The sequence below is a fragment of the Sus scrofa genome, chromosome 10 (genome assembly GCF_054392235.1).
Source record: "Sus scrofa isolate SSC_HxYL_T2T_F1_AM1 chromosome 10, Sscrofa_HxYL_maternal_Yorkshire_Landrace_v2.0, whole genome shotgun sequence".
Lineage (NCBI taxonomy): Eukaryota > Metazoa > Chordata > Mammalia > Artiodactyla > Suidae > Sus > Sus scrofa.
In genome coordinates, this window is record NC_139392.1 from 23,245,394 (window position 1) to 23,268,795 (window position 23,402).

The 23,402-nt window shown below is 39.4% G+C and overlaps 1 protein-coding gene across 23 annotated transcripts in view; it reads right to left on the reverse strand.

Moving 5' to 3' along the window:
- DENND1B (DENN domain containing 1B) overlaps positions 1–23,402 on the reverse strand; it is a 326,057-nt gene that overhangs the window by 160,078 nt on the left and 142,577 nt on the right. For all 23 annotated transcript variants that reach the window (XM_084979381.1, XM_084979374.1, XM_084979370.1 and 20 more), the window contains one exon: positions 15,539–15,582. In XM_084979381.1, coding sequence (XP_084835507.1) covers positions 15,539–15,582 — 44 coding nt within the window. Of the gene's footprint in view, positions 1–15,538; positions 15,583–23,402 lie in introns of those variants that run through there.

A 23,402-nucleotide genomic window follows, 5' to 3' on the forward strand; every position in this document is an offset into this window, starting at 1 on the left:
AAAGAACAGGCATTCTTCCTAAGCCATGCAACCAATCACTAGATATTATTAAACATGAAAAGACAATTGTATACAGTGATGAATATATTTGCTTTGGAATTAGTTACCTAACTAGTTACCTACAATTATAAAGAGCTATGAAGATACAGCTGAAGGGTAAGATTTAAAATGTTCTTTAATTACTGTATAATACATAGTTTCTTACTACTATTCAGTCAGAATTGTCAATTCAAACTGTTCCCAATTTGAATTCTACCAAGTTTTCTTAGTTTCTAACAAGATTTGCCTAATTAATGGAGTTTTTATTATTTTTGTAATTAAAAATAATTATGGAATATGTGCACACTCCTCAAAACATTTCCAATGGCATTTTTTATCATCTAGCATGGGAGCACATACTAGTGGGTCAGTATAAATTAACTTTTAATTTTTTTAACCTTCAATAGAAATCTGAAAGAGGGAGAAGGAACCCACCAGTCAGGAACTTGTCATGAACGAACAGTCATGGACCTTCTAAATCTTCACATTGCCTGACCCCCTCTGCTGAGCTACATCTTTTTGCTCAGAGTTTGATGAACCTCTATGGTATCAGTCATAACACCAGTTTGAAATCTTGCTAAGTTTAATATTCCACACCCTCTTACATCTCTTCTGCTCAGTAGATTATCTTGTTTCTATTCTTCCAAGGAGGTTAAAATAATCTACAATGAGTTTACTCAACTTCCTCTGACCTACATTCACTCACTTCATCATTCAAAAAACATTTATTCAGACCTTACCATGCAGCAGCCACTAGGCTAGATAAGGTAATTGAAAAAAAAAAAAAAAAAAAGATTTTGCCCCTCTTCATTCAAGAAGCATGCATGTAGAGTAGGGGAGATAGAGACATTCAACACAGAAGGAGGAGGTGAAGAAGAAGGAAAAAATATAACTATAAAACACAGAGGTAAACCCAAGAGGCTATAGAAGTATAGAGAGGTTGCCTTGGAAGTGAGGAGAACCTTCAAAGAAGGATTAATTTTCAAGCTAAGGTCAAGGAATAAATAGAACTGGACCACAAAAAGTGTTGTTGTTTTTTTTTTAATTTTTGTAAAGAAAAAGGAGGAGAAGGAAAAATAATTGGAACAGGCAGTAAAAACAGAAATGCCACACAAAAAAAGGGAATGAAAGAATGAAACCTAGGATAAAAGCAGGGCAGTGCAGAAAGAGAACTTGACAGGCCTCTCATTTGCTGAATGTCCACCCAGGTTTGATGGCATGAAGCATTTAACAGGCAGAATTCAAACTTCAACCTAGTAAAATTCTACTGCCTCTGAGCTATCACTCTACTTCAATTTCAAATCACAAAATAATTTCATCACTCTGCCTTTTTTTTTTTTTTTTTTTTTTTTTGCCTTTTCGCCTTTTCTAGGGCTGCTCCCACGGCATATGGAGGTTCCCAGGCTAGGGGTCGAATCAGAGCTGTAGCCCCGGCCTACGCGAGAGCCACAGCAACATGGGATCCGAGCCACGTCTGCAACCTACACCACAGCTCATGGCAACGCCAGATCCTTAATCCACTGAGCGAACCTGCAACCTCATGGTTCCTAGTCTGATTCTGAGCCACAACGGGAACTCTCGCTCTGCCTTTCTAACACAACAGGGCACCATAGTTACCCTAAGTATAAATGACAGTATCCTCCTCCACTCTTATCCTAAAAGAGGACCAACCTTAAGGACACACTCAGTAGCACAGAGACTACTCCACACCCTCCTCCCAACCACCAGCATCACCCCAGGAACCTCAGAATGCGAGCAAAACACGCAACCAATGTCACAACTGTCCTCCTCCTAAATGCCCTTCCGACACCAGCTCAGAGGCCTGTATACTGCTTTCTTTGCAGTGGTACCCTCTACGTTCTTCTCTGATAACTCTCGATCCCAGAAATGACCAATGAGGAGTCACACCTTTCAAGTACGCCAGTTCAACCATCACTGCTCTGCGTCCCAACGGACAGCAATGCTTGGGGAAGCAAGAGACAATAAAGGAGGCAGGACCGGTTTAGAATCTCAGGATAAACCTTCCTCTCTCAATTACCCTTTCTCTCAAGTCACTACTCTAGGGTAAGAAGGACAATCAAGATGATTTAGGAAACAAAGGTACTTTCAACTACCCTGAAACCGAGTCTTCCCAGAATACCTTCTTTCATCAACAAGCCCGACACCGGTTTGCCTTCTTTCTGCTGATCTTAGGGAGGGAGGTGTATCTCACCCCTGCATCCACCCAACCCGCCCACCTGCGCTTGTGCAGCAACCTCACCGCAACCACCGTTACATCCCTTACATAGGTGCTACAGCACGTCCAAAATTAACTGTCTCTCCTCCACTGGACTGTGAGGTCCTGCTGAGCTGGCAACGTGTTGTATTTATCTTTATGTACCTAGCATTAGAAAAAACAATGCATAGAGTGGATTCAGGTGGTATCTGCCATCTTGCATCTCTGCTAAGTCTTGATACAGAAAGTGGTTCTAGCTTTTGTCTTCAATCTCTTGTTTTAAAGCGGCTTCTTGCTACTCTATTTAAACGTAACCGTCCCTCCTCAAGCCTTTCAATCCTAGAGACTGCCAAAAGTACACTACATACTGGCACCACCAGGAAAATTAGTCTACGCTTGCTATGTACGTCCTCTTGCTCGCTAATGGCTTAGCTCTTAGCTGGTTTAAATGTGATGTTTCCCTTCCCAGAACTTCCACCCTGCACATTGCTAGTAACTTTCATGGCACGTTTTACACCTGGCCTTCTCTTGCAAGTACGTGTAAAAGCAAATACTATAAAAACAATAAGCAACCTGCATGCCCCATTCACACTGGAGAGAACTGAACTTCAGAGAGTAAAAACGACTTCCTTAAAGTCACACATTCAAGTCAGAAGCAGAGACAGAATATTAGTTCACTTCTGAGTTCCAGACCAAGCTTCCTACCCCTAAGACGACTCCTGGAAGGCCAGGACCACAGGTCTTTCTGTTTACAGCCTTATGTTGCCAGGCCAGTAAAGAAAGTATTCAATGAATAGTTTTAAGGCAGCTTTAGGTACATGCTAATTGCCTAGGTTAAGTTCACTTGCTCAGTATCTGGCAAAATATAAAAAGGCCTTTGTAAAATACAGCATTGCTTGTAACAATATATTATTTTGGCTTCTTGCATACCTATATTATCTGTTCACTATGTAAAGTACACCTAAAAATATCGCCAAAACCTTTGGTGTCCGTGAGTCTGTATGTCTATAAATCAGAAAGGCCTTTGCTCTTACTGAGTTAGTGTGAAATGGTTCTCTATCTTTGGAGAGTATCAATGAACTGGATTCTAAAACCTCATAAATTAAAACCCCTCCACACAAATGTTTACAGAAGCTTTATTCATAACCGCCAAAGCTTAGAAATAATTGAGATGCCCTTCAGTAAGTAAATGGATAAACTGTGGTACTTACAGGCAATGGAGTTTTGTTTTGTTTTGTTTTGTTTTGTTTTGTTTAGCTACAAAAAGAAATAAGCTACCAAGCCATAAAAAAGCATGGAGGAACCTTAAATGCATATCACTAAGTGACAGAAGCCAGTCAGAAAAGGCTACACAGCGTATGATTCAAACTATACGAGATTCTGGAAAAGGCAAAACTATGGAAACAATAAAAAGATGAGTGGTTGCCAGCACTGGGGAGGGCAGGAAGGAGTAAATACCAGGCAGAGCACAAAGCGTTTTAGGGCAGAGAAAAGAACAGCAGGATAGGATAATGACAGAGAGGTCATTATACATGTGTCTAAACCCACAGACTCTACAACAGCAGCTCAACAGAGTGAACCCTACGGTACACTCCTTGGTAAAGAGAACACCATTTGGTAAATGATGCTGAAAACACAGGCGGCTATGCAAATATGGGGCAGGGAGTACATGGAAAATCACTGTATCTTCCTCTCAATTTTGTTGTGAACTTGAAATGACTCCAAAAAATAAAGTCCTTTACAAATTTTTTTTTGTCTTTTTAGGGCCGCACCCACGGCATTTGGAGGTTCCCAGGCTAGGGGTCGAATCGGAGCTGTACACGCCGGTCTAGGCCACAGCCACAGCCACGCAGGATCCGAGCCATGTGGGTAACCTACACCCCAACTCAATGCAACACCAGATCCTCACTGAGCGAGGCCAGAGATCGAACCTGCAACCTCACGGTTCCTAGTCGGATTTGTTTCCGCTGCACCACGAAGGGAACTCGCAAAAATTTTTTAATAAATTAAAGGAGCTCTGCTCTGATTGGCTTTTGGAGAGAAATGTGTATGCACTGACTGACTGTTCCTAAGAGGTCTATAAAGCAAGGTGCAGCTCACCAGGTGCTGGGTTATCCACCCCCACTCCGAGTGCTTTTCTTTTCCTTCTTCTTCTGTGAAACAGAAGTCAGACATTTAGGTCTAAAGTTATAATTAGCAGGAGTGGTTAAGACGACACTAGGAAAAATAGTGTCCGATAAATACAAGTGTGTATACGTTTTTATTTTCAAAGAATAGGTTTAACCTAAAACAGTGATTCTCGGGCTTTTTTTCTTTTTTACCTCTATATTCTTAGGACTCACTGAAGATGGTGAAGGGCTAGTTTTAATGTGTGCTATTTATGTGATGTTAGGTGTTTATGTAATAACTATGGGAATGTAGTATATTAGAAATGAAAACACCGCATGTTAACACAAAGCACATAAATATGATGGTGATGATGATGAAATGAGTCTGACCTTGCAGATCTCTGAGCTACGTCTTTAAGTGTCAGTCTGTACTTGAATATGAGAGAGCGCAATGAAGGGAACTTAAAATGTTTGGTAATACCTGGCTGAAAAGAAGCCATGAAAACTGCTAAAATTCACTCAAGGTGGGAGTTGCCATCATGGCTCAGTGGTAAAGAACCCAAACAGGATCCATGAGGTTGTGGGTTTGATCCCTGGCCTCACTCAGTGGGTGAAGGATCTGGGGTTGCTGTGAGTTGTAGTGTAGGTCACAGATGCGACTCAGATCCTGTGTTGCTGTGGCTGTGGTGTAGGCTGGTGGCTATAGCTCCAATTTAACCCCTAGCCTGGGAACCTCCATATGGCTCGGGTGCAGCCCTAAAAAGACAAAAAAAAAAAAAAAAATTCATTCAATTTTGATGGGCTTGCTTCCTTGGATTACTAGGTAATAATGCCTTTGCCTACAACATGAAAAGTTATTCTTGCTTCCGTGTGCCCCTGAGAGGGCCAAAATTCTGTGGCTTAACAGAGTAATTCTCTGTACTTGATACCTACTTTACTATGTCTTCTATCATTTAAGGGGCAGGATGCAAAAGTTCCCCACTTATGAAAGAACTATCCAATTGTGTTGCTATCTATATTCACTTTTGACTGTTTTACTGCCACGCTGATTAAACAGACAATCAAGTGTTGCTTCTTAGGCATCTGTGGATCCCATCTTGATCAAACATCCAAATCTTCTAACAACTTTTTAAATTGTGCCTTTCCAAATTCAGATTCTGAATATAGGGGGGAATAAATCCAAAATTTACAGGATATGTTTTCTAACTAAAACTGTCTTGGAGATTTCCTAGAGGTCCCCTGAAAAGACAGGGATGCGTGCTCTTACCTTACACGATGAGATGCTGGTTTGTTCGCAACGTTATTAGCATAAGAGTTGTTTTGATGTGATTATTATACAAAAAGCTGGCAAACCAGAAGAGTCACTAAGCCTGCCCTAAATTCAGATGTGTGAACGTTGTGACCATGCACATTTCAGAAATCACACGTCAGGTGGGAAGACTCTAGAGGCATGCCAACGCCCTGCTCTTCAGGAAAGCGAGGGTCAAACGCTTCGGAAATAATTCCGTTGAGTTCGTCTATGCTTATCAGACCCCTGGCAGGGCTTTGCCTGATGATGATATTAGGGAACCGTAATATAATATTGCCAGTTATCATTTCAATTATTATTTAAAATCTTCACTTGGCCACGACCTTACTTCTTTAAATTCCTCCTGTCTTCTAAGTTAGTGGTTATGCCCAGTCCCCTGGTTATGCACCTCAGACTTAAATGAACCCTTGAAGTTTTACAAAAACACATTCACGTAGGCCCTAGGCCAGATGCACTAAATCTCTTTACTTGAAATTCTGGGTATATTCCTGCTATATTATGCCTCAGGCTTACTGTATACCTCAAGATCTTTCCTCTAGAAAGATGCTCACCCATTTTCATGATCACACATAATTTAAAATGGCTCCTTTGAAAACAGGTTTATTCCTTGCTCTAAGATACATTTTTCTCTACATGGCTTTATTATCTTCATTTTCATACAATGGAAACAAGCAAATTTCCTTTCCTTTTATTTTTATTATGACCCCTCACTAGACATTTCACACTTGAAAATAACCATTAACAACTTAACCATGGCCATTAAGTCTCTGTCATCTACAGACAGTTTACATTTTTTCTAATACCCTGAAGACTCTGCTATAAGCAACAAGCCAGAGTTTGTTCTCAACAGAGAAGGCCAGTCTCAGAGCCTTGTACAAAGGGGTTGTAACAGGTATTTCAAACTATGGAGACTTCAAAGAACAAACTCCTGGGTACACGTCTTTGAACTGACACAGCTCAGACAACTTTCAGGCCACTCCAGTGGACTGAGTCAGGATTTCCAAGACTCGTTTTTGTCAAGAAGCAGAAAGTTTCAAGACACTGTTAACCCAAGGCCCAGCAGAACAATAATTAGCTGCATTTTACTGGATAAACTAAAGAGAGAAATTTTGTTTGAAACAATGTTGACGCTGTTTTAATGTTCCATTTTCTGGACATATCAGGAAGCTCTTTCCCTTCTTCCTAAGCTCTCTATAACCCATAACAACTTGGTAAACTCTGCTTCTGTAGACTGAAATACAATTTTACAATTTCACTGATCCCCCCCCCCGAGTTCTCTTTACTATTCATAGCAATATTGTTACTTGCATAATAAGTTTAACTAAAAAATCAGCGTTTACTTTACCAGGATATGACTGGAAAACCTGATTACATAACCAAGGCTTTACTTAAAAGTGTCTTATTTGAGAAAGATGCTTGTTTAATCAGCCATGCCCAGGTATTTTGAAGGAATAAAGGTTAGCTATACCTATGGAGCCCACAAAGCCCTCCCTCCCAGGAAACCTGGCTTGATGTCTGGCCCACAGTATAAAAGAAGGTCCTTTCCTCGCAGCCTAGACACCTTAGCAAATTTTGTTAAATTCGAAGAAGCATTTACTAATGTTATGGGTAATACTCAAAACCTGGTAAAGATCCTTTCTTGGACTTGGTTTCCTAGCTTTGGGATATCAAAAAACAGGGGCTTTTAAGTGTCCAATCTGAAATGCCTTCTAACGACTTACAGAAAGACCTTGAATTTGGAGACACAGTAATAATTCTACATGCTGGCTCCGGATGTGCAAATTCATGGAGGCTGACAGGCTAAATCAATCCTCTTGTTCTGCCCAGGTCAATAAATCAGGCCAAACCTAACAGGACTTGCCTTATTTTGGTATCTAGAATAACCTTTCTTCGATATTACTATGCTTGCAAGAGGAAGAGGAAAACTACAGGGAAATTTTTAAAAATCTGAAATGGACCAAAAGGTTACAGGTTGTCTTCGGTGAAAAACCGGCCATGGTCTGACACGCTTTTCAGGGCTCTGCGCCTTTCACCGTCTTTACGCGGTTCCACCGGTCTGTCAGTTGTAGATAAACGATGACAATGCACATGACATCGGTCCACAGACATGTCCAACGGAGGGACAGCCGAGGGCCTGCTCCCTCCGCCCCTCGTCAAGTAGCCACTTGCGCATCTCTCTGTGAGTTCAGTATAGCGTCCCTGGTGTAGCTGTGTAACTGTGACACCCTGAGCTCTCCTCTGAACAGGTTACAACATTTCACTGATAAACTCGTCTGTTAATGAGTTTAAAAAAAAAAAAAACACTTCAACATAATACAATCTTCTATTAGACATATGATGGCATCTTTTAAAACTCATTCTTTAAGGCTCGTCTCAGAGACCCCTGCTCTAACAGGGTAAACAGAAAGTAGGCAGAGGACAGGGCTAATGAGGGCCTTGACAGGCGAAGCCTAAGTGCTGAGGCCCTCCTCACAGGGACGTCCAGGCCAGACCTGTGACCCACAGGCTTCCTGGAGGATGTGACCTCTGAGCCAAGGCCAGAAAGACAGGCCGGGGTGGGGTGGGGGGAAGCAAGCAGGAGACCCGCATTTGCGACAGGAAGAATCACATGGTCAAAGAGTGAATGTAGTGACAGTAGGTAAGGGAAACTAAGGTTTGCTTTGAGATACAGGTCAGTTTTTTAATAGACAAAGAGCAAGGGAGACAGACATATGAGGCTGAAGATGTAAACGAAGGTCTAGAAACAAGGGACCTGGTCATGGGAAGAAGGCGGGCCCTCACCTTGAAGGTGTCACCGGGGAGTGTGTAGTTTACAAAGGCTTTAGTACTATAGGCTCTGGCGTCACACTGTCTGGCGTGGAATAATGGCTCCTATACTTAACTAGTTGTGTGACTTCTGCCACATCAGTTAAGTGCTCTGCAGCTCTGCTTCTTCATCTGTAAAATGGGAATTAGAGTAGTCTCTTAGGCCCATATGACCATCATAAGGATTAACTGGGCTAATACGGTGAAGTGCTTAGAAAAGTGCCCAGCACACTGCCAGGGACCAATGACAGTAGTGATGTTAACAGCAATATTTATTTTTCAGAGAGATCATTTGATTGTCTTACAGCTCATTCTTTGGAGAATACATTAAATAGGGATTTTTTTAAAAAGAGGTGACGAGTTGGAGTTCCCGTTGTGTGCAGTGGGAAACAAATCCAACTAAGAACCATGAGGTTGTAGGTTTGATCCCTGGCCTTGCTCAGTGGGTTAAGGATCTGGCATTGCTGTGAGCTGTGGTGTAGGTCGAAGATTCGGCTTGGATCCTGTGTTTCTGTGGCTGTGGTGTAGGCAGCAGCTGTAGCTCCGATTCAACCCCTAGCCTGGGAACCTCCATATGCATGGGTGAAGCCCTTAAAAGCGCGCACACACACACACACACACACACACACACACACACACACAGGTAAAGAGTTAGGAGTACATGAATTAAGAAAAGGACCTTAGAAATAAAGACTAACGGACAGATTTACAAGACATAAAACAGGCCCAATACAAAAATGACCATGAAACACAGAAAGAGTAATGCTTCAATATATCACAGTTGATAAAAGACCTAAGCTGTCATAAAGGAAGCACATCAGAGAAATGGAAGAGGGTATCTGAGACATAAAAAAGGCCCAGAAGCAACGAAAGGCCTGCCATTTGTGCAATAAAAGGAAAACACTGCAAGACTAAAGGGTTAAAGGTAAATAAGACCTGGGGCCAGCTCTTCAAAATCCTATTTTTCCTATTTAAAGACTAAGCAAATGGACTGAATGATTTCTATGTGTTGGCCATGACTAAAAGATTGTAGGTCCACAGTCTTAAGACTTCCGATGGGGCCACCCTGAAAATATCTCTCATGCTATTGTAGGGAGCAGTATTTGCCACCTAAAAATGTGTCTCTTTGGCAGGAGGATTTATTTAGGTTGAATACTTTTAAGAAAGCATGACTCAGGAAGTTTCTTTCTTGTTCCCTCCTCCGTAACTGCCTAAAAGAATTTAGGGAGAGGGCCTGTTCCCAGAATAGAGCTGTCACCAGAAATACCCGCCAAGAATATGGGCCAGGTGTGGTGGGCGAAACTAGACCCCACTCTTTGCCCCCTCGTCTCTGCAGGCCCAACAAACACGCATTTGCTAGACATTTGCTTTTCCATCTCCATGAATTGCTCTTCTTCCCCTGAGGTCCCAAACCACTACCCCCCAACACCCTCCTCTGTCTTCTGCAGAAGATGGATGTAAGGTGAAGGCTTCAGCCAGGCTGGAAAGTTGCTAGGTTTGTGGGATCTCTTTCATATACACATGTTAATAAACTTCTGTTTGATTTTCACCTGTTAATCTGTTTCATGTCAATTTAATTCTTCGACCAGCAAGAAGAACTCAGGCGGGTGGAGGAAAATTTCTTCCTCCTCAACACTGCAAAATTACAAATCTTCCTCAAGATCTACATGGCAGTGAAGTTTTCAAACTTGTAAACAATATTTTACATAAAGTAGTTTTATCTAGTCCTCATCATAAATTAATACACATTCAGGGTCATGTAATAATAAAACTACCAGCTGAACTATAAAAACCATAAAAACAATATTTTACATAAAGCGGTTTTATCTAGCCCTCATAAATTAACAAACATCCATGGTCTTACAACAACAAAACTACCAGCTCACACTTTTGGCGTGTGCTTTCTATGTGGCAAGTGCTATACTTTATAGACTTGAGATCATTTCATTCTCATCTTGACGTTGTCAGAGTAGTAAAATCTGCCCTAATTTGCAAATGAAGAATTAAGAGAGATTAAGACTCTCGTTGAGTCTTAGTGGGTTAAGGATCTGAAGCTGTCACTGCTAGAGCTCAGGTCACTGCTGGCTTCCATCCCTAGCCCAGGAACTTCCGCATGCTGCAGGCGGAACCAAAGGGGAGGGAAAACAAGTCCCTTGCTGAAAGCCACACTTCACAAAATCTGTAAATACAGAGCTATGACTCAAATATAAATCTGATTCCAGCATTTATAAGATTTTACTCCCAACCACTCTTTAAAAATATATTTCGCTCACAAAGACTGACTCTTCTCACTCAAGGAATAAAGTCTTAAGAGGCCAAAAGTATATGCAAGCAGCAAAGCTACAGAAAAGTGAACCATGAAAATGACAAGCAGAAAGTAGGAAGAAAAAGTCAAGCACTGTGCAAAACAGCCTCAAGCTGTTAGGCATAAATGTGAACAACAGGAATAGAAGAGCAATGGATAGCTTGGCTTGACAGCAAAAAAGAAACAAAATTACTCATTTTATACAGGAGGGGTGACCCTCTCACAAACGTGATATGGGTATTGCAATTATCACTGGCATGCACGGGAAGACGGGTCCTGCGTTAATCTTCTCAGCCACAGCCCCCAATGTATTTGCAAACCATAAATCTGACATCAACTAAATCTGCCTGAAAATCCTCATATTCATTCACATCTATGCATTTCCTAAGGTTGCAAACACTCTCCCGTCTTCTTAGATCCCCAAAGTCCCCTCTCTCACCAGCGTGGAAGGTCATTCAAGATTTCTTTAACTGCCAAAAAGAAACTCATCCTTTCTTCATCACTCTTCACCCCATGTTCCCCAAAACACCTCTGCACGCAGTCTCCCTTTCCCTCTTTACACTGGTAAAAATAACGAATAGAAAGCCCAAGTACACAGACTCAGGTGACCAGAAGGGGGCGCTCTCAGGCTCTCAGAAGAGCAGAGCCCAACAGGAAGAAGACTTCTGTCCCCAAAAGGACTCGGCCAGTTACAAGCCACAGCTCTTGTGTCCACAGCCCTCCCAACCTCCCTGCCTCCACTATGAAAGTGCCCTCCTCCTCTGCCACGTGGGACTGGCACTGGCTCCCTCATGGCTACAGACCCCAAACCACAATTCTCTGCTGATCCTGAATAAACCCAGCTACGCTGGAGAGATATCTGGCAGTCTATTTATTTCAGATCAACACACGCATCCTCTTATTCATCCCTAATGCAACCAACCCTTTCAGATCTTTCTCTCTCCTCAGCCAGATTACTATAAAGCCAACTAATATCCTTGCCTCCAGTTTCTCCCACGACCAACCCATACTGACATCTTTTCTGAATTAATATTCCTAATATACCTATCTTGTTAGATCACACTCCACTTAAGTTCATTTGAAGGACCAACTCTTTATAGCAAGGCCTTCAATTGCTGCCGAGACGTAGCTCCGTTTACACTTACACTGTCATCTACACACCTAGACAAAATTCTCTGCTGTACAAAAAAGCAAATAAACAAAGAAAAAAATCAGAATTCTTAAAATGTGATTTGAGTAGTCCCACTGCTTCTTCTATTGCCAAAAGAAGGAAAATACATGCAAAGAAGCATGGCCTAGGAGTTCCCGTTGTGGCTCAGTGGTTAACAAATCCGACTAGGAACCATGAGGTTGTGGGTTGGATCCCTGGCCTCGCTCAGTGGGTTAAGGATCTGGCGTTGCCATGAGCTGTGGTGTAGATTGCAGACGTGGCTCGGATCCCGCATTGCTGTGGCTGTGGTGTAGGCTGGTAGCTACAGCTCTGATTCAACCCCTAGCCTGGGAACCTCCATATGCCGCAGAAGCGGCCCAAGAAATGGCAGAAAGACAAAAAAAAAAAAAAAAAAGGAAAGAAAAAAAACATGTCCTAAACCAATGCCATATCCAGACAAAACTGTAATTCAAAAAGATACATGCCACCCCTTTGTTCACTGCAGCACTATTCACAAAAGCCAAGATGTGGAAACCACCTAAATGTCCATCAACAGATGAATGGGTTAAGATGTGGCACATATATACAATGGAATACTACTCAGCCATAAAAAAGAACAAAATAATGCCAGCTGCAGCAACATGAATGGAACTAGAGATTCTCATATTAAATGAAGTCAGTCAGAAAGAGAAAGACAAATACCATATGATATCACTTATATGCAGAATCTAGAATATGGCACAAAGGAACGTATCTACAAAACAGAAACAAACTCAGATGAGTTCTCCTTGTGGTCCAGCATGTTATGAACCCAACTAGTATCCATGAGGATTCGGGTTTGATCCTTGACATGGCTCAGTGGGTTAAGGATCTGGTGTTGCTGTGAGCTGTGGTGTGGGTCACAGACGTGGCTCTGATTCTGCATTGCTGTGGCGTAAGTCTGCAGCTGCAGCTCTGATTGGACCCCTAGCCTGGGAACTTCCATATGCCGTAGCAGGTGTGGCCTTAAAAAGAAGAAAAAAAAGAAGAAAAAAAATGCCTATGATGAACTAACAGTTCCATATGGTAGAAGCAAAGGAGTAAAAGGATTGATACTATTTCTCTGGGTAAACAACACACTGCCTTTAAATTATAAAGATACTGGGGGGAAAATTTATAGTAAACTATTTTTAAAGAGCTAAAACAAGTGAGTGGGGTTTGGGTCAGCATTCCCAGCGGACAGAATAACAGAGCTTACTTGCTAATGGTACATGCTTTTGAGTGAAGACAAACTTGCCTCTTCTAAGCAATGCTGGTGTCAGGCATGTTTCTTAAGCCTCAGTTTCAGGGATACTGTCTCCCAGCAGGACTGTGAGGACTTGAAGATAAAATCAATTATGCACATGAGCCCCTAGCATAGTGCTTAGTACATGGCAAGAGCTAAATAAGGAGCTTTTTAAGAGTTATTATTACTGAAGCAGTCTCAGATCCAGTGAAAAGGTTGTCTGGGAAGAAGTAAACAATTAGGACTGGAAAGCAGTAAAAGAGGAGGATGAGAAATATACGGAGAGTAATTGTATTATCTGCAGTATTCAGAATATTCACCAAGAAGCATATGGCAAAACCATTTTTCAAGACCCTTGGCTAGATGCCCATATGAAGTTTGGTTTCTTTAGATACAAAGTGAAACAGTTAGACAAAATGGTATCTAAAGCTCCTTTCAGTTCTAATTTCAAAAAGTCTATAAGAACTGCTATGACCTGGACTCCTGGGGGCTATGAACACTCATTACCATGACATGGTTAAATGCTTTTTTGGGTTTTACTAAGGATGTGAGGGCTCATTCATGTTCCACTGACCTCACAAATGTGGGAAACAAAGCAACGACGAAAACATTCCTATCACCAGTTTGTCAGTCACAAGAGGAACAGAGGAGTCAGCCTCACTGAAAAATTTTCTGTAGCTGAACTCAACAAGCACACTTCCACCCTCACATGAACCCAGAGTTAGGAGCCTTCAGGTGCCCTAGGAAGTAACAAGGGCCGTTTAAGAGGCAGAAATTACCAAAAAAAAAAAAAAAAAGAGAGAGAGAGAGAGAGAGAAAGAAAAAAGAATCTGGGCAGAAGGTGAGACCAGAGAGAACTGGTAAGACCAAGAGAGGAACAGTATTTCCAAAGGGTAAAATGAGTCAGCAAGACTCTAACGTAACTTCGCATTCCTGGGGAACAAACTCAGTTAAATAAGCCTCATATGGGCAAATCATGTCTTCACTGCAGGGACTTAGTTTATATACTTAAGAGGTTTATAAATCTATTCTTTCTCCAAAGGGCTAAAACAAAATTAAGAGTACATGCTCTCTTTTTATGTGAAAAAACAAAGACTGCACTAAATCTAACTAATATTTAACATGATCATTTAACTCACTTTTTCCATGATATTTCCTAATATTATATAAGGATTTTCACGTGTAGAAAATTATTCTTCCACATCAAAATCACGCATCTGTACATTTCTGAATGAACTGCTTTGAATGAATACTTTTATCCACTTTCATTTTGTAAATTATGAGGATCATAGCTGTGAACTTAACTTATGGTTAAGCTTGTAGCATTATAATAATTTTACCAATGACAAGATTGTTTTACCCCATTCCTTTACAGACAAAAAAAAGACCCAGATTTCCAGAAAAAGTACTTATTCATACAAAAATTTAAATTTATATGGTTAACCATATAATTCACTTCAAAATGATAAATCCATAATATAAACTATAAATATTTTCTATTTACATATATCTTGTCAAAATAATTCATAATTTTGGCCACATTAATTACTTAAGTAACTAGAGATGACTATAATTTAAAATAGAAACAAAGTAGGAGTTCCCATCGTGGCACAGAGGAAACGAATCTGACTAGGAACCATGAGGTTGTGGGTTCAATCCCTGGCCTTGCTCGGTGGGTCAAGGATCTGGCGTTGCCGTGAGCTGTGGTGTAGGTCAAAGATGCGGCTCGGATCTGGCATTGCTGCGGACTGTGGTGTAGGCCAGAGGCTATAGCTCCGATTAGACCCCTAGCCTGGGAACCTCCATATGCCGCGCGGGTGCAGCCCTAAAAAGACAAATAAATATATAAGTAAATAAATAAATAAATAAATAAAATATAAACAAAGTAAATTCATTCCAAAGTTTCTCATTTGCTTTTAAGAAAATAAAGCTATAGATAAGATTTAAAAATAAGAAAATATTGTCAATTCAACTTCTATATGTTAATGATTGCAATATTACTGTAACAAAGATAGAACTGATCTCTTATTTACAGCAGTTATTATTTATTATTTACTTTCTTACAGAGCTAACAGAAGCGTATTCAACAAAGTATGGCATCATCAAATTTTTCTGAAAACATGTTGGAACTATAAACATTCAGCTGCTATTAGTTTCAAGATAAGAGCTTCTTCATCATCATCTAACGTTAAGAGATTTTCCAGGTATTCTGCACACAGGACTTTTTATTCTCAGGGCTGATCAAAAGAAAACACTTAATAGGAATTCATATGCAGTAGTAACAGTAGTAATAATCATAATACTCCAATTTTAAACATTTTTTAGAAATGATGTGGTTCCAACCTGGTCTGCAAAGTCCTCTGGGAACTTCCACAATACCACCGGATCTGTAAATAATTGATACAGGACATTAAACAGAGAAAAGGACACATTTACAGCAGCATGTTAAATTACTCTTAAAATGGTCAGAGGTACTTTCCAAAGTAAATTTTTATTTTTTCTTTAAATATTTACAATTGGTGAGGTTCGAAGTTGAGATTTTGATCTTTTAAGGGTTCTAAGGACCTTTGGAACAGGAATAATAAAATGAGTAACTTAATCGGATTGTTAAAAATCCTCATTTCTCTTCGCAACACACTTTTATTTATATACCTTAGTTTTAAGACGCTGAAATATAAATTTTCAGATTTAACTCCACTTAATATACTGGTTTTGATTTGAAAAGAAAAATAAAAATTTGCTGAATATGTAATCAAATACATTACGACCCTCAGAAACTAGACCAAAGCACTTCACCTTAAATTTCCATTTAAATGCTAAATAGCCATGTTCAAGGAGGACATGCAGATGGCCAACAGGTACATGAAAAGATGATTAACAGTGTTAATCATCAGACAAATGCAAATTAAAACAACAATGAGATATATCACCGCACACCTGTCAGAATGGCTATCATCAAAAAGAACAGAACCAACGTTGGTAAGGATGTGGAGAAAAAGGAACCCTCGTATACTGGTGGCAGGAATGTAAACTGGTACAACTACTAGGAAAAACAGTATGGAGGTTTCTCAAAAAACGAAAAAACAGAATGACCATAGGACCCGGCAATTCCACTCTTGATTATATATATCCAAAAACACTAATTCAAAGAAATACACACCACACAACGTTCATAGCAATATTATTTACAACCGCCAAGATATGGAAGTTACCTAAGTGTCCATCAACAGACAATGGATAAAGAAGATATGGTGCATGTGTACGTACACACACACACACACACACACACACTGGAATACTGCTCGGCCACAAAAAAGAATGAAATTTTGCCATTTGCAAAAACATGGGTGGACTTGGAGGACATTATGCTAAGTGAAATAATTCAGACAAAGAAAGGCAAATACTGTATGACATGATTTATATGTATAATCTAAAAAATAAAACAAACTAGTGACTATAAGAAAAAAAGCAACAGACTCACGGATAAAGAGAACAAAGTAGTGGGTACCAGTGGAGAGAAGGAAGAGGGGGGAGAGAAGACAGCGGTAGGGAATCAAGTACAAACAATTACGTATAAAATAGATAAGCCACGAATATATTGTACAACACAGGAAATACAGCCAGTATTTTGTAGTAACTATACATGGAATATAACTTTTAAAAATTGTGAATTTTGTTGTACAACTGTAACTTACATTTATTGTATATCAACTATATTTTGATTTTAGATATTAAAACATAAAATAAATTAAATGCTCAACAAAAATTTATAAACACTCTAATAATGTCTGTTTTATACCAAAGTTCACTTCTGAAATCCCACATTGGCAAATCTATAAATCAGTTTTTAAAATAATAGTAAGTGATAGGCATAAAGCATCAAGTTCATTTAAAATACAATTTTGCTATTTCCAGGGCATTTAAGACAAATTTTTCTTATATATTATATCCGGTTATTCACAAATAAAAATTTTGTTTTATAAATATTTTTGTTTTACAAATTTTGTTTTATAAATAAGGCCACCGGTTTTTAATTTTTGTTATTTCTTCACAATATTTCTCTTCTACTTAACATAAGAAAAAGAAGTCCTTTTAATCAGCACTAATAAATATTTTGGTTGCATACTTACTTTTTAATTCTGTCAAAAATATATTTCTGAATATTGCTTCTGAATGTGCTTTAAAAGGACAGTGTATGATGGATAATATTACTTCCGAAAAAGCCTTTTAAATTCCAATATTAGTAACGAGCACCACCTATATGACAGGATTTGAATTCCACAAAAGGTAAAAGGCCTTGTTGAATCAAAGATATCACTTTACATACACGGTCAGTGAAAATAGTCAGCACAATTCCATTATTTCCACTACTCCGTATTGCTTTAAAAAAAAAAAAAAAAAAAAAAACCACAGTCCAAGGATTTATAATTTCAACTTTTTAAGTCCCAAACTCAATAATTACTTGGCAACATTTTTAGCATGAGGCAGTTCCTCTTGCTGTATTACTTATTAAGCTCAGAAGATTTTTCCCAAATATTTTAACTTAAAAAAAATATGCTTTCTACAATTAATCTCTTTACTTACTAAGGAATAAAAATTTCTACATAAATTAGTATCATTCAAATCATCTTATATAAGAATAATTCATTAAAAATTTATGGAGCTAATATTAAATGATTATGCCTTCATGTAAAACAAAATGTACACATTTCTAAAATGAATGTGACATGCATTATATATCACCTTAAAATACTGAGACATTAATGTCCTGTAGAAGATTATGTTGGAAAACAGATATGTGTGTACCTGTGTGTACATATGTGTGTGTGTTTATGTAGCAGTTCTACCAAAATGGTAGTTATTAACATCTGAATCTCATAATCTCATGGAGTATTAAGCAAGTTATTACCTTGATAAATTAATACAATAACTAACACCCCTATAAACAAGTCATCATGCAGAAACACAGAATAGTCCCTTATAAATAATGGAGTTAGAAAGATTCAGTGTGAGTATTTTAAATATCCCTTTTAAAAACCACCTCAATTTTATAGTTACCATTTGAAGAACGGTGATGGATTTCGTACACTTACGTGTTAAAACCAGGACATTTTTCCTGTGCTGCCCTAACAGTCCACCCCCTTGTTTGGGGCATTTACCTAGTTATGTGTTACTACCTCACTTTTCTTCGTCCCTTACTAATGGATTTTCTCCTGTATGGTTTGTCCTGTCACAGAGGATGAGTAAGTGAATACATGAAAAGAGCACCTATCGGTTAAATCACACAGTGGAAAGCATCCTGCTTCTTTTCATTACACGAGTCTTACACTGCGGCACTCAAAAATTCATTATAATCATGTGCATCCATACTTCGAAATGGGTTAACTTAGTTACTGTCTGTGTTATGTTGGGTTTGCACCATGTCTGACCCAGGCTTGCAGCAACTTTTCACAAGTACTGCAAAGGAACAAACAAAAGGGCTCTGAAAAAAATAATGAATAATCCAATTTCCAAATCTATGCACAAAGACTGAATTTTCTGTTCCCTGAGGATTACTTTCCAGATAGGAGAGCTGGTCTGCCGAAGCTGGGTCGGTGTTATGCTGATTTTATGGGTGTAAAGGATGGGACTGCTGGCAGGAATCACGGCTGCCCGGGATGCTGGGGACACACTGTGCTCCTCCTTGTAGCTCAAAGGAGACACGACATCTTCATTTAAAAAGTACCTGTGTCACCAGCAATCTAGAAACCAAATAACCACAAAAGGAAGACTACAAACCTACTTTTTACAAAAATATAATCTCTTATTTTAATGAGAATGATACAGTGTAGTAAGAAAAATACACAAATGTTTATTAAATCAGTAAATTTGGAAGGAGACTATTTAATGTATGATTTGTGCATCACCATCACAATTATTCCAAATTCTTGATTGAAGCTTTTTTTTAACGCAAAATGAGATAAATTCAGAAATATTTTATTTTCCTTTGCAATCACATTTTCTGGACTACAACTAAAAACAAAAATTAAAATAACTTAAAATACTACTATGATTCAACTACATTGTTTTAAAGGCAGGAAAAGTTTTTAATTTGCATAAATGAATAATGTTTACTCAAGTCTGTGGATGAATATCCTTAAAATTATACATTTGTAAAATCAGTTCAGAAACTGTATGCCTTCAAAAAAGTAGATTATATTAGCATTTTGCTTGATTATAGCTTTCAGGGCTTATTCACCTAGGTTGTAGAATAAGAATTTTATGAATGAGGAGATTAAAGCCCAAGTAATTAGCATTATGTCTTGATTACAAGGCAGAGACTGAGACTTGCTTAGTTAAGATCTAAGGAGCAGCTATTTTAAATTATTTCTGTAATCAATTCACGTATCTGTCCTATTTAGGTTCAATTTATTTCATTCAAAAATCTATGCAGTGCTAAAGAAATAAGACAAGTCCCTGCCCTCCAAATGCTACAGTATACATGGAGAGAAACGTCAAAGAGCTATCTAGTTTTTGTGCAAATAAGGTATCCTACAGGAAAGCTTGCACTCAACTTGAAAATTCACTGGCTCCATAATTTCAAAAAATGTCCCTAAAGAAAGAACAGTGATGTCTCTCAAATATAAATGAACCAGAATCATTAAAGAAAACCTTCCACCTACGGAGATACAATGGTGAACTAGACACAACTGGTCTCTACAGTGCAGAGAAAAGGAGGGCATCTAAACCTAGAGCACAATAAAGTGTAATGTGTGTTATACTAAGAGGACAAGAGAGGAGTTCCCGTCATGGCTCAGTGGTTAACGAATCCGACTAGGGGCCATGAGGTTTCGGGTTTGATCCCTGGCCTCGTTCAGTGGGTTAGAGATCTGGCGTTGCTGTGAGCTGTGGTGTAGGTCGCAGACGCGGCTGTGTCTGGTGTTGCTGTGGCTGTGGTGTAAGCCAGCGGCTACAGCCCCAATTGGACCCCTAGCCTGGGAACTTCCATGGGCTACGGGAGCGGCCCTGGAAAAGGCAAAAAGACAAAAAATAATAATAAAAGGACAGGAGAGTACAGGACAGACAGCATAAGGAACATTTAATCTAGTTTAGAAAGTCACTAAACCACTTAGGAATGAAAGGAGATGCATACTAAGAGTTGAGTTAGATAAGCAAAGGATGATGCGGGCTAAAAATGGGCAGAGGAGAACACTCCAGAATGGAGAAGACAGCATTAAGTCTCAGAGGTTAAAGCAAGCAGAATACATTTTGGAAACTGAAAGGAAAAAAAAGTAATATATCTAGAATGTACAGTGAGAGAAAGAGAACATTAAGGGAGGAAGCTGGAGAGGCAGGGGCCAGACTGCTGGGTGAAAAAGGTACCCACGGTATATCATAGGGCGCCTCTAAACCAAGGCAGAAGGCATGACTAGCAATGGGTGAAGGATACGGTTAGAGTGTGTGTTGTTATGAAAGTCAAGGGAAAAAAGTGTATCAAAAAAATTCTCAAACAAATGAGACAAAACGTTAAGGGACGACTAAAACATGGCAACTAGATGTAAAGCATAAAGCCGCACAGGGACACCGAGCTCCAAGGGAAGGATGGACCTCGGAGGCAGATTAAGAGGTTAGAGGGTGAGCAGAGAGGCAGCGTACCAAGAAAGGCTGTGCACGGAGAGAAGAGTCAAGGTGGGAGGAGAGGAGCCACAGAGGTCTGTCCGTTTTTGTTTATTTTATACTGGTGCAGACTTGGAGGTGTTTAAGTTAAGAGTGAGCCCGAGGAGAACCAGAAAAAGAGAGACAAACATGCCTGAGAGGCAGAAAGAGAGTCCTGGTCAAGACAGTGAGATGAGCCTTGGACAGAAGCTGGACAAATATTTTTCACTGTTACAGGAAAGAGAAAAGGGGAGAGGTGATATGAATCCAAGGAGATGTGAAGAGTCTGGGGGGCAAAAGAAGAGTTTTGCGCTAAAATTACTAATTAGTTTGTGTGTAGCCGCAGCAAAGCTCTCTGCTAAGAGGGAAGCTGTTGGAGGCTTCAGGAGGCAGAGTGCGACCACTGATCCAGGCACTGGTGAGAACTCGATTTGGTGTGTGTCCAAACCTAGTGTCTAATGGCAACCGTCTGGTAGCTCCCCATTATCATGAAATGGCCAAGGTGCAGGAGATAACTGGTAGATTCAGACAGGGTTGAGGTTTCTGTCAGTCATGTGTGATGGAAAGAGAGCTTCAACAGAGGAGTGGTTACAGATGTGAATTGCTGATCTAAAGCTAACAAAAAGGGAAGTGGGTTTTTTTTTTTTTTTCCTGTAAAATCCATTAGTACTAAATGTAATACCAAATCATGCTAATGCATTTTAAAACGGGGTATTTTCAGTAGAAAAACATACTGTATATGTCTGAAGACTGCAGGACTGAAAAATAAAATACACAAATGAAACATTTGTGACTATGAAATTGGACGGCTGAAGGGCTAGTCTTACATCAACAACACTTTCTGTCTCTGATCAGAGGTAGGTTCTGAAAAATATAAAATCATTTCCCTCCTCCCCTCTTTGTCTTCTACTCCCCTCTCACCTTCTCTCTGGGAGTATCTGAAAGAACAGTCTTATCTGTTTACCCAAAAGTTTAAAATGCCATTTCCTACTTATATCATTATGTGAAAAAGAAAAGCATGGATTAGATTAACTACAGTTAAAATTACGGTTTTACCAGCTTTACTGAAATATAACTGACATACAACACTACATAAGGTCAAGGTGTCTAACAAGATGATTTGATAAACATATGTACTATGAAAATTTACCATAAGGTTAATTAATACATCCTTTACTTCACATAATTACTAATGTGTTTTCGTTATTGTTGTTTGGTGGGAACATAAGCTCTACTCTCACAGCAACATTCAAATATACACTATAGTACTTGTCATACACACACACACACATATACATTCACCATGCTGTACACTAGATCCCTGGAATTTACTCATCTAATAACCCTAAACCAGTACCCTTGCACCAAGAGCTCTCCATTTCCCGCCACTCCTGACAACCACGATGTCGCTCTGTTCATCTCTGAGTTCAATGTTTTTAAATTCGTGTGGGTGAAATCATACAGTTCTTGTCTTTCCTCTAACTTATTTCACAGAGTCTAATGGCCTCAAGGTCCATTTGCATTGCTGCGAACGACCAGGCTGCCTTCCTTTTCTCTAGGGCTGAGTAACGTTCCATGGTAGATATGATACTGTTTTCTCTGACCACTCATCTACTGACGGATGCTGAGGTTGTTTCCGTATCTTGACTATGGAAAAGTGTGCAATGAACAGGGGGGAGAGCTCTTCAAGATAGTGAATTCTTCTTCGTTAGATATATACCCAGAAGTGGGATTGCTGGATCATATGGAAGTGCTATTTTTAATGTGTTGAGGGATCTCCATAGTATTTTCCACAGTGGCTGCACCAATTTACTTCCCCACCAAACGATGAACCAGGGTTCGCTTTCCTCCACTTCACTGCCAACATCTGTTCTCTATTGTCCTTAAAACAGCCATCTTAATAGAGGTGAGATATCTCACGGTTTTGATTTGCATTCCCATGATAATTAGTAATGCTGAGAGCCTCTTCACCTGGCTGTTGGCCAGTGTTATCTTTCCTTTGGAAAAATGTTGAAGTCCTCTGCCCATTTTTTAAACTGGATTACTGTATGAGTTCCCTGTATCTTGGATAGTGACCCTTTATCAGATATATGGTTTGCAAATATTTTCTTCCTTACCACAATCTGCCTTTTCATTTTCCTGTTTCTTTTGCTGTGCAGAGCTTTACAGTTTGATAAAGCCCTACTAGTTTTCTGCTCTTGTTGCTTGCGCTTTTGACATCATATGCAAAAAAAAAAAATCATTGCCAATGCTGATGTCAAGAATTACCACTTAAGTTTTCTTCTAAGACTTTTACTGTTTCAAATTTTATGTTAAAGTTATTAATCCCTTTCAAGATAATTTCTGCGACTAGTGTAAGATAAAGGTCCAATTTCATTCATTTGCCTGTGGATATCCACTTTTCCCAACAGTATTTATTGAAGAAATTATCCTTTCCCTTACTCAGTCATATCTGTGTAGGTTTACTTTTGAGCTCTGGATCCTATTCCACTGGTCTACATGTCTGTTTTTACATCAGTGTCACACAGTTTTGATTATTATAATTTGTAGTAAAGTCTGAAATCTAGAAGTG